Source organism: Balaenoptera musculus, chromosome 3 (assembly GCF_009873245.2).
Source record: "Balaenoptera musculus isolate JJ_BM4_2016_0621 chromosome 3, mBalMus1.pri.v3, whole genome shotgun sequence".
Classification (NCBI taxonomy): domain Eukaryota; kingdom Metazoa; phylum Chordata; class Mammalia; order Artiodactyla; family Balaenopteridae; genus Balaenoptera; species Balaenoptera musculus.
In genome coordinates this window covers 158,699,249-158,711,108 of record NC_045787.1, presented here as the reverse complement: position 1 = coordinate 158,711,108, position 11,860 = coordinate 158,699,249, and the positions used below count along the sequence as shown (strand labels likewise).

Genomic DNA, 11,860 nt, shown 5'->3' with positions numbered 1-11,860 from the left:
TTCCCTTAGCCGAGACACGCGGGGTGGCTGGAAGGGCGGAGGACACGCCTGGTCCCCTCACCCACACCTCATGGCCGCCGTCGAGGCAGGGGCGCAGGCCACGTTCGGAGCTTGGGACTACGGGGTCTTCGCTCTCATGCTGCTGGTGTCCACCGGCATCGGGCTATGGGTCGGGCTAGCCCGGGGCGGGCAGCGCAGCGCCGAGGATTTCTTCACCGGGGGCCGGCGCCTGACTGCCCTGCCCGTTGGCCTCTCGCTGGCCGCCAGCTTCATGTCGGCGGTACAGGTGCTGGGCGTGCCGGCCGAGGCCTACCGCTACGGCCTCAAGTTCCTCTGGATGTGCCTGGGACAGCTGCTCAACTCTCTGCTCACTGCCCTGCTCTTCCTGCCGGTCTTCTACCGCCTGGGCCTCACCAGCACCTACCAGGTACCAGGCAGAGGCCCGGCAGCGTCAGGACCTGCCTGGCTGGGAACGCAGGGTCGCGGCGGGGGAGATCCTGAGGCTTTGAACTGCTGTGCAGGGGGCCGCAGGGGGCCGCAGGCGGGCTCCTTAGTGCTTTAATGTGGGGGCCCCCGGGCGGACAGGTGGCGAGGGTTCTGGGAAGAAGCCCCAGGCACTGGGGCCAGGGGCAGGAAGGAGGAAGAGGAGCCGGCGTCCGGATTCTCTCTGGTGGAAACCCGGTCAGGGCGTGGCCAGGCTCGGCCAGGGGCGCACTCACGTGCGAACAGGCACACACTTGCAACCCACATGCCTGAGCTTGCGTACACCCGAGTGCTCGCCGGGCGGCGGGCTCCGGATTCGAAATCCGACATCTCCGCTTCCTCCTACCTTCGGCAAGGGGTTGCCTCTCTGCTCGTGTTTCCCAAACGTCAAACTGGGCTAATTACAGGACCTCCCTCCAGGGCAGTAGGCGAAGTGATTAAAATCTTGACCAGTGTACGGTAGGCAGCCAGGCACCGTCTGTACCTTGCCAAAGTTGACTCAGAGAGGCGGCAGCCCCGGGGGACAATCAGACATGAGTGGGAGTGGGTGGGGCTGATGTGTACACACTTGATGGCTCAGTCCTCCTGGGCACACGCCATGTGCACAGGCGCGGGGATGGCGCGTGTGCGCAAGTGTGTGCGGATAGGTCGGAGTGTGTGCTCCTGGCGGGAGCCCCCGTGGGCAAGAGTGCGGAGGGCGCAGTTGCCCTCCCGAGGGCGGGCAGAAGCCAAGAGGGCCAGTGAAGGACCCCAGACGCTTCGGGCCCCTGGGTAGGGCCTGTCCAAGTGACCATGAGCCCTCGGCTCCTCCTTGCAGTATCTGGAGCTGCGCTTCAGCCGCGCTGTGCGGCTCTGCGGGACACTGCAGTACCTGGTGGCTACAGTGAGTGGCCTCGGCCCCGCCCTCGCCCCCAGGGTCCAGCTCGGGTCAAATCTTGGTCGGTCCCGCCCACAGCCCTCTCCCTTCCCTCACGACCCCGCCCCGTGGGTCCCGCCCCCACTCCGCAAAGCCTTGCCTAGGCCCCGCCCACAATCCTTCTGGCCCCGCCCCCAAGAGGCTCCATCTATAATACAAGTTTGGCCCACAGGCCTCTGGCATATGCGCTACCCGAGCCCGCCGCGACCCTACACGGCCCTGCCCATCTGCCCCCAGTCACGTACCCCAACCACCCTTCTCCCCCTCTCTCCTAATGCCTTCTTCACCCAGGAGCCCCCCAATCCCCCCGCCCCTACTCACCTGCCCCTGCCCTCTACCTGCAGATGCTGTACACTGGCATCGTGATCTACGCCCCCGCGCTCATCCTGAACCAAGGTTTGACTCGGGGGAGGGTGACGGGGAGGGGACAAAAGCTTAGAGACTGGACCAGGGGAAGGAAGGGGCAGCCCTAGGAGAGACTTGGGAGGGAAGTATCCTCCTGGAGAGAAGAGGGCCCAAGACAGTGGAGGCCAAGTTTACACCCTGCACAGCGGCCTAATGGGAGGGTCTCCTTGCAGTGACAGGGCTGGACATCTGGGCATCGCTCCTGTCTACCGGAGTCATCTGCACCTTCTACACTACTGTGGTGAATGTCCCCCTACCCCCACCCGACGTGGGGCTCCATGTCCACTGAGTGGGAGAGACTGTGGGCAGACCCATCCACTCCCTACCTTCCCTTCCTCCGGAGGAAGCCTGTGTCCCAACTGGGCCTGCTTCCTCATCTTTATTATGAAAGGTGATTTGAAAAGTTTATTGCTGAAAGTCCAAGGACAATCTAGCTTCAGGCATGGCTGGATCCAGGGGCTACAACAGAGTCCTCTGGGTCCCTCTCCCATCTCTAGGGACCTCATTAGCTCCAGGCTTCCACCCCTTTTGGCTTCCTTCCAGCAGCAAGTGAGTTCCAGTTTCAGGATGGGCTGGCTGAAGTCCCCGAAGGGCTCTGTTTGGCTGGCTCTGGTATTCTGTGAAGGATGAGCCATTCACAGATGTTTGGGTAGCTAGGATGTTCTGATTGGCTATTCCTGGAGCTGGGAGCAGGGTTAGCTTCACCCAAATGACCTGAGTGGGGGGGAAGGGGCTTCTCCAAAGGAAAATCCAGGGGCTGCCAAGACAAAAACATGAAGAACATGCCAAAGACATGAAGGCTGGATGGGTAAAAACAACAGCTAATAATAACAGTAGTAGTAATAATGATAATAATGGTGGCAGCCATCACTCACTGAACACTTGTATGTGCCAGATGCTCTTCCAAATATTTTTCTTGTATTAATTAATTTAGTCTTCACAATGATACCCTGAGGAAGGTACTGTTATTACCCCCCATTTTACAGATAAGGAAACCGAGGCAGAGAGGGGTATTGGTCCCAGCCACTGCTGGAGGCCAGGCCAGGTCCGCCACCTGACTCCTCCCTCCTACCTCTGCCCTGTCCTGTAGGCCCCAGACAGATTCCCGTCTGACACCCTGTCTCCCTCTCTGTCACATCTTGCAGGGCGGCATGAAGGCTGTGATCTGGACCGACGTGTTTCAGGTCTTAGTGATGCTGAGTGGTTTCTGGGTTGTCCTGGCTCGTGGAACTATGCTCGTGGGTGGACCTGGGCAAGTACTTGAGCTTGCCAAGAACCACTCCAGGATCAACCTGATGGAGTAAGTGAAAACATAAAGGGGGATACTGCCAAACGATGGAGCTGACATCTGTCTGCCCTGGGAGAAGCCAACCAATGCCTCCTGCTCCAGGAAGCCCTCCTTGCTCCCCCCCTCCAGACTCCCCACGGACAGAACCCTGGCTCCCCCTCTCTGTACTCCCATAGCCCCCATCCCTCCATCTGTCCCAGTCTTCTGCACCACCCCACCCCCTAGCCCAGACTGGGGACTGCAGGCTCTCTGAGCTCCCAGCTGAACATAGAAAAAATGTTTTCTGAATGCATACATGGATGATTCAAACTCCTATTCACACTTCAGAACCTACCCCAAATATCCCTTTAAGGCCCATAAGGTCCAGAATGGCTATCTGGGGCACTTTGGGAAGGTGAAGTCAGTGTGGCATCCCCACATGGCTGACTTGCCCTGCCCTCATCCAGCTTTGACCTGGACCCAAGGAGCCGCTACACATTCTGGACTTTTGTTGTCGGTGGCACATTGGTGTGGCTCTCAATGTATGGTGTGAACCAAGCACAGGTGCAGCGCTACATGGCCTGTCGCACGGAGAAACAGGCCAAGCTGTGAGTATTTGGGAGGGGCAAAGCAGATACCTCGGGGACATGCTGCTCCCCTCCCCTTCTGAGACCACCTCTCCCCCCAGGGCCGTGCTCATCAACCAACTGGGCCTGTTCCTGATCGTGTCCAGTGCTGCTGCCTGTGGTATCATCATGTTCACGTTCTACCTTGACTGTGACCCTCTCCTGGCAGGGCGTATCTCTGCCCCAGACCAGGTGAGTCTGGTCCAGGCTCCTAGGCCACTTCTATCTACCCACCCCCCACTGTGAACCTCTGGATGAGTCTCTGCGGGTGAGAGTGGAAAAGTAGAGACAGCCTGTGCAAAGGTCCAGAGGCAGGAAAGAGCTCAGCTCACAGGAGGATCTGGGAGGTGATGGGAAGCCATGGGAGGGAGTAGGGGAGGGGCATTTCAGACTCCCTGAAGGCTATCAAGGAGGAGATGGGACCATGGTCCATCATGAAATGATGACATTAACCATAATGACCCTCTCTCATGTCCCAAGTGTCTACTCTGTGCCTCATGCTGTTCCCTTCACAAGCAGTTAATTTCCCATCAAATCTTTCAACACGTGATGAGGCCAAGGTTGCCATGGCCCTTGACTTCCAGATGAGGAAACTGAGGAGGTCACGGGTAGAGCAATTGCCTGAGGTCCACAGGCAAGTCAGGGGCAGCACCAGGGCCAAGACCTAGACCTGCACACCCTGGCGGGATCTCTGACCCTGAGGCTCAGAGCTGGCAGAGGCTGCAAGACCATCCATCAGATCCTCCTCTGGGGTCAGATCCTGGACTGTCTGACTGTGTAACCTCAAGCAAGGTGTGTACCTCTTTGGTCTCACTGGCTCCATCAGTAAAGTGGGGATGACACAGGACCTTGCCTCACTCAGGTCCCAGGGCTCTTTGCATGGTATCACAAAGTCAATCAACAAACACACACACGCTAAGTGCCCACTGTGAGCCTGGTCTGTACTGGGTGCTGGGGATGTGCAGTGTAAGGACAGACAGAAGCCCCTGCCTTTGGGGTGCTGCTGTCCTGGAGGTTGACCCCTGATTCCCCCCAGTACATGCCCCTGATGGTGCTGGACATCTTCGAGGACCTGCCTGGAGTCCCTGGGCTCTTTCTGGCCTGTGCCTACAGTGGCACCCTCAGGTGAGTGGCGCAGCTTGCTCACTTGGCCACATCTGAGCCCGTGGGTCCTCCTTGTCTGTACCAGCCACTCCCCTGTGGTATGGAATGTTCTGGGCATGTCCATCATTTACTGCTCAGTCCCCATCAGATGGGCTCTGTCAAAGGGCACACCCTGGGCATAAGGACCCCAGCTCCGGAGTCTTTACCTTCTTATTGCCCGGCAGGGCCACACGAGACTCCTTTCCCTTCTTTCTGTCCTCCATCCCCCAAACAAATGTTTGTTAAGCACCTATGTGGCAGGTACTGCTGTTCTAAATACTGGGGCACAGCCATGGCCAAGCGGTCCCCCATTCTTGCCCTCAGGGGCCTTACACTCTGGTGGTTTCAAATCTTCCGCAGCTTCTGGCCTGCTCCTGCTGTGACCAGAGTTCCATGTGACTGTTCTCTGCACCCCATTATTGCTCTGTAATGAGAACTTGTGTCATTTGTGTCCTTGGTCATGGGTGTCCTTGCTCCTGCGAGGGTGTCTCAGGTCTATGGGGTAGTGTGGGGATGTGGGCATCTCCACTCCTGAGGAATTCTGTCGCCCCTGCCTCTGCCCCTGGGCTGGCTGGGGGTCCTGGCAGGCCAGATAGTGTGGGCAGCTGGGGGCCTCCCCTAGCAGGTAGGCCCCAGGGGCTGTGTGGCCAATCCCTTGATGTGGCCTGAGGACACCCCTCCCCCCTCCCTTGTACCCGCCAGCACTGCATCCACCAGCATCAATGCCATGGCTGCCGTCACTGTGGAGGACCTCATCAAACCTCGGCTGCCGAGTCTGACCCCCCGGAGACTTGTCATCATCTCCAAGGGGCTGTGTGAGTTGGGGGGACCCGGGTGGGGGGCCAGGGCAGCCTCTCCCCACTGACAGTGCCATCCGCATCCACTACAGCGCTCATCTACGGCTCGGCCTGTCTCACTGTGGCAGCTCTGTCCTCCCTGCTGGGGGGCGGCGTTCTCGAGGTGAGCCCCGCTCCCCACCCTGCCCTAATCTCCCCAAGAGGGGAGGCAACATCCACGTTGAAATGAGGCTCCGAGAAGGTTATACATGTCAGCGGCAGAACTGAGTTCTGACTGATGCCACAGGCAGGATACTTCCTGCAGCCACCTGGGCCAGAAGCGGGGCGGGTGAGGGCGGGGGGACAGCTAGAAGGGGGAGTGGTGGCCTGGGGGCAAGAAGGGCCTCCTGGCCTGGAGGTGGAACCAAGTTTGTCAAGAGAGAGAATCAGCATCTTTGGGAGAGAGGCAGGCACAAGGAGTCCCCTCCCCTTTGGGGAGTCCCCTCCCCTTTAGGGCACAGAGGAGTCTCAAGGTCCACAGTAGAATTCCCCAGGTCTTCCTCTCCCAGCGGGTAAACTGAGGACAGGAAAGGTGGGAGAGCTCTGCTCTCAGTCTCACCCCCACCCACCCTCCCAGGGCTCCTTCACCATCATGGGAGTCATCAGCGGCCCCCTCCTAGGAGCCTTCATCCTGGGAATGTTCCTGCCCGCCTGCAATACGCTGGTGAGTGGGGGTGAGCGAGGTGAGGGGCTGGGAGTACCCTCCACTGACACTGGGTCCCCCATCAGGGCGTCCTGTCCGGGCTGGCGGTGGGCTTGGCGCTGTCGCTGTGGGTGGCCGTGGGTGCCACTCTGTACCCGCCTAGCGCACAGTCCATGGGGGTCCTGCCTTCATCGGCCGCCGGCTGTGCTGTGCCCTCGGCCAACGCCTCTGGCCTCCTAGACCCGCTTCTCGCCGCCAACGCCTCCAGCAGGGCCTCCAGGTGAGCGAGCAGGTCTGAGCGGGAGGCGTGGCCAGGGAGGGATCCTTCAGCTGAGTCCCGATTGAGAGGAGGAGCGGGGAGCAGGAAGAAGTGAGGGGAGGGCATTCCCAGCAGAGGGGAAAGAAAGTGCAAAGGCTCTGAGACCAGGGTTGGGTTCAGTTTAATCTTTTTTTTTTTTTTTTTTGGCTGCATTGGGTCTTCATTGATGCGCGCGGGCTTTCTCTAGTTGCGGCAAGCGGGGGCTACTCTTCGTTGCGGTGCCCGGGCTTCTCGTCGCGGTGGCTTCTCTTGCTGCAGAGCATGGGCTCTAGGCGCGTGGGCTTCAGCAGTTGTGGCTCGCGGGCTTAGTTGCTCCACGGCATGTGGGATCTTCCTGGACCAGGGATCGAACCCGTGTCCCCTGCATTGGCAGGCGGATTCTTAACCACTGCGCCACCAGGGAAGTCCCCCAGGGTTCACTTTAGTGCATTCCAACTATGGTGAGGTTGGGGTGGATTTAATGGGAGGAGTAAGGACAGGAGATGAGGTCCAGCCAGAGGAATCTGATTCTTTTCTTTCCAAATTGAGATATCATTTACAGACCATAAAATTAGCCGTTTAAAAGTGGTTTTTAGTATATTCCCCTGGTTATACAATCATCACCACTAACTGAAGAACATTTTCATTACCTCAAAAACAAAAACAAGCAAAACAAAAATAGACCACAAAATAAAACTCTGTACGCTTTAGCAGTCACTCCGCATTTCCGCCTCCCTCTAGCCCCTGGCAACCACTAATCCAGTTTCTGTCGCTATGGATTTGCCTATTCTGGACATTTCATATGAATGAAATTGTCCACTATGTGGCCTGTTGTCTCTGGCTTCCTTCACTCAGCGTGGTGTTTTTAAGGTTCATCCACACTGTAGTGTGTATCAGTGCTTCATTCCTTTTATGGCTGAGTAATATTTCACTGTATGGGTGGATCAATTTTATTTATCCTTTTTTTTTTAAACATCTTTATTGGAGTATAATTGCTTTACAGTGGTGTGTTAGTTTCTGCTTTATAACAAAGTGAATCAGTTATACATCAGCTGACGGACATTTAGTGATTGTGAACAGTGCTGCTATGAACATTTGTGTACAAGTATTGGTGTAGACATATGTTTTCATTTCTCTTGATATATACCTAGGAGTGGAATTGCTGGATCATATGGTAATTCTATGTTTAACTTTTTGAGGAACCACCAGACTGTTTTCCACAGTGACTACATCATTTTACATTCCCACCAGCAATGTATGAGTGTTCCAATTTCTCCACATCCTCTCCAATACTTGTTATTTTCCCCTTTTAAAAATTCTAGCCATCCTACTGGGTATGCAGTGATATGTCATTGTGGTTTTGATTTGTGTTTCCCTAATGACTAATGATGTTGACCATCTTTTCATGTGCTTACTGGCCATATTTATATCTTCTTTGGAGAAATGTCTACTCAGATCCCTTGCTCATTTTTAAACTGGGCCATTTGTCTTTTCATTGTTGAGTTGTAATTTATATATTCTTTATATCTTTATAATTCTGGATATTAGATCCTTATGAGATGTATGCTGTGCAAATATTTTCTCTCATTCTGGGTGTTGTCTTTCATTCTATTGACAGTATCCTTTGATACACAAAAGTTTTCCATTTTGATGAAGTCCAGTTCATCTATGTTTTCTTTGTTTTGTTTTGTTTGGCTGTGCTACGTGGTTTTTAGGATCTTAGTTCCCTGACCAGGGATTGAACCCCCCGCCCCACCCTCAGCAGTGAAAGCAAGGAGTCCTAACCACTGGACCGCCAGGGAATTCCCTCTGTGTTTTCTTTGGTTGCTTGTGCTTTTGCTATCATATCTAAGAAACTATTGCCAAATCCAAGGTCCTAAAGATTCACAGCTGTTTTCTTCTTAGAGCTTAATTTGGTTTGATTCTGAGGGCAATAGGGGTCCATGCAGGGTGATGAGCAGTAGCAGGAGGTGATCTGAGTTACATTTTTTTTTTTTAATGAGGCTTAAGTTACTGTTTCTTTTTGTTTTGTTTTGTTTTGTTTTGTTTTGTTTTGTTTATTTATGGCTGCGTTGGGTCTTCGTTTCTGTGCAAGGGCTTTCTCTAGTTGCGGCGAGTGGGAGCCACTCTTCATCGCGGTGTGCAGGCCTCTCACTATCGCGGCCTCTCTTGTTGCGGAGCACAGGCTCCAGACGCGCAGGCTCAGTAGTTGTGGCTCACGGGCCCAGTTCCTCCGTGGCATGTGGGATCTTCCCGGACCAGGGCTCAAACCCGTGTCCCCTGCATTGGCAGGCAGATTCTCAACCACTGCGCCACCAGGGAAGCCCTGAGTTACATTTTAGTAACGCTCCCTCTGCTTGTGTGTACAGAATGCCTGAGGGTGCTGGTGGGATAGCAGCAGGGAAGGAGAACTGGCACACGTCCAGATGAGCGATAACGGAGGACTGGGCTGGGTCGTGGGAGTGGAGACGGGAAGAAGCAAATGGACTGGGAGTGGATTTTAGACTCAAGCTCATCTCTCCCTCCCCCAGCCTCGAAATGGACCCTGATCAACACACCTTGACTGACAGCTTCTACGCCATTTCCTATCTCTATTATGGTGCCCTGGGCACGCTGAGCACCGTGCTATGTGGAGCCCTCGTCAGCTGCCTGACGGGTAAGGAGGGCGTGTGGCATCCTTAGAGGTCATCCTGACCATCCCTCTGCCTCTAGGACCCACCAGACAGGGAGGGAAGGGAGGATCCTTCTGCCAGCCAAGTGGCCACTGCGTGCTAGCCGCATCTACACCCTTTGTGCTGCGTCACCTTCAGGACAACCCTCCACCTCGTGGGACTTGTCCTATTTTGCAAAGGCAGAAACAGAGGCATCCCCTAGCCACCTCTCTATTCCCTCTTCGCCCCCCAAAATTAAGTCTTTGCTAGAGGAAGTCGGGTAGGGCCACGAGACGCTGTCCCTGGTGCTGATATATCTTCTCATCAGGGCCTTAGCAACTCTGTGCTCCTCCAGGAATTCTGAAGCCCATGGAGAAGTGGAAAGAGATCAAAAGAAATCAATAGTGATAATAGGACCTGTTCTCGCTTCCTGAGTCTCAGACTTTACATTCACCAGGCCTTTATTGAGTCTTTCTCTGTTGGGCAATATTCTAGACGATAGGGACATAGGAGTGAATGGAACCATGGGCCGGACCCTCCTGGCCATCCACTGTTGTTCTATTACAACCCCTCACTGTATAGATGAGAAAACTGAAGCCCAGAGAGGGGCAGAGGCTTGCCAGTGTCCCCAGTGGGTCACTATCGGATCTCGGATTGGAAACCATCAGAGCTCTCCCTTCCCCTCCCCAGGGCCTGGTCTCCAGTCCCCGCCCCCCACCCCTCGCTAAATAATTCCATTTTCTCTCTGCCCCCCTCAGGCCCCACCAAGCGCAGTGCCCTGGGTCCTGGTCTGCTGTGGTGGGACCTCACACGGCAGATGGCATCTGTGGCCCCTAAGGAAGAAGTGGCCACCCTGGATGACAGCTTGATGAAGGTCAGTCTCAGGGCTGTGCTCCCGGAGTTGGGGGAGGGGTAGTGAAGTGGCTTCAGGTGCTCTGTGTGTGGCCATAACTCAGGGAAGTGACAGGGTGAGTCACCATCTTTGTCTTTCTCAACTTCTCCTTACCTCCAGTGGAAAGACTCAGTTGGGAGCTAATGTGTCTTCAACACTTTCTATTACCCCCTTTAACAAGCACTGAGCAGAATTCATTTTCATTGTATCTGTTTTTACAATTACTTCTAATCTATGGCAAGTGAAACTGGTTTGTCTTTTGGTGTTGATATAAAGTGTCTCCTGAAAATAAAATTGCTTAATTCAAAAGTGAGTCAACTTAGGAAAAATCTTACATAAGAAACACCACAGGGAGTAGTCCAACCTTGGCCAAAGCCGTGTGGTTGCTATTGGAATGTCCTGAGTTTAAGAAACACTTTGTCCCTGGGGGGTCTGATCCAGGCCTGCTCTTGCTTTGGACTCCCTGTTTCATTCCCTTGTTTATTAAGCACTTGCTGTGTACCCAGACCCATACTGGCAGGAGCAGAAGAAAGCTAAACCAAGAAAGGAATAGGATCTAAGCGGGTGGTGAAGAGTAGGAAGAAAATAAAGCAGAATACTATGATGGGGATGGCCTCTTGGAAGAGGTGACATTAATAGAGTCCAGAATGAGAAGGAGACAGCCACAGGGAAATCTGAGGGAAGGACATCCTTGGTGGAGGGCACAGCAGGTGCAAAGGGTCTGAGGCCAGAGCAGACTCAACGGTGAGGGCTGGGGAGGGAGGGGATTTGGCTTAAGTGTTTTAAAGCTCCCTCCAGCTGCTGTGGGAAAATATTTATTTTCTTGAAGAACAATAAGGCAGAGTCAGAGAGAGGAGGTAGGCAGGCATCCATGGAAGCACTGATGGCCTGGACTGTAGGTGACACGGGCGTGGCGGAGAGAAGTGGATGGAGGTTTTGGAGGCAGAAGGGACAGGACTGACCTATGCACTGGGCAAGGGGATATTGTGCAACTCTGCCCAGGTTCTGTCCTCCCAGGCCCTCTGTCCCCAACTGGAGGATATCTGAGCTGACACAGCGGAAGTGGTCTTTATGACAGGGTCTTTCTTCTCTCCTCCCCTCAGGGTGCTGAAGAATTGCCCCCTGGAGCCAAGAGGCCTCCTGACTTCCTGCCCACTGACGAGGACCATCAGCTCTTCCTGGGTCAGAAGGAGATGAATGGAGCTGGCTCCAGGACCCCAGGCAGTGAACATGACAAAGGTCTTGACCTGCGAGAGACAGACCTCTGAGACAGTCAGGGACTGACCGCCTGGGATGGAACCCCAGGGGAGCCAATCCCAGGCCATGAGCCGATGGTCTTGGGCTCCTATTGGCTAGGCCACATCATATGCAAATAAGCTTGGGACTGCACGTCCCTGCCCTATGGGAAGAGGTGAAGCCCCACCTCCAGAAAGTCATTTTATCCTGCCTCCTCCTTCCAGCTGGACCCAAGTCTTAGATGCTGCACCCCTGCCCACTCCCCCAAAACAAGGCCAGATATTTCTCTACCTACAAGAGAAAGATGTTGGAGTCCCCTCTGGACAACATGGGAAATCCCCAGGCCCAACACTGGGGTCTGAGAAAGACCCCAGTTCTTCCCTGGGAAGTATCTGAACCTTAGCAATGATTTTGGAGGTCCTCAGGCCCAACCCCTTGTGCCCACTTCACAGGTAGGGAAACCA

General features: G+C 54.8%; 1 protein-coding gene across 1 annotated transcript; it reads left to right on the top strand.

Moving 5' to 3' along the window:
- The first annotated feature begins 42 nt into the window (after positions 1-42).
- On the top strand, positions 43-11,645 carry SLC5A5 (solute carrier family 5 member 5). Its single transcript, XM_036847921.1, has 15 exons — positions 43-427; positions 1,301-1,366; positions 1,744-1,795; positions 1,978-2,045; positions 2,950-3,104; positions 3,539-3,679; positions 3,760-3,889; positions 4,734-4,822; positions 5,543-5,655; positions 5,730-5,800; positions 6,254-6,340; positions 6,406-6,599; positions 9,149-9,273; positions 10,027-10,142; positions 11,264-11,645. The coding sequence occupies exons 1-15, from the start codon at positions 71-73 to the stop codon at positions 11,426-11,428; spliced, it is 1,929 nt and encodes a 642-aa protein (XP_036703816.1). The 5' UTR covers positions 43-70; the 3' UTR covers positions 11,429-11,645.
- Positions 11,646-11,860: the final 215 nt, after the last annotated feature.

Coding starts and splice junctions, on each gene's coding strand:
- SLC5A5 (XM_036847921.1), top strand. CDS start 71: ATGGCCGCCGTCGAGGCAGGGGCGCAGGCCACGTTCGGAGCTTGGGAC. Junction 3,680..3,759: donor ACGGAGAAACAGGCCAAGCT/GTGAGTATTTGG, acceptor CTCTCCCCCCAG/GGCCGTGCTCATCAACCAAC. Junction 3,890..4,733: donor GTATCTCTGCCCCAGACCAG/GTGAGTCTGGTC, acceptor GATTCCCCCCAG/TACATGCCCCTGATGGTGCT.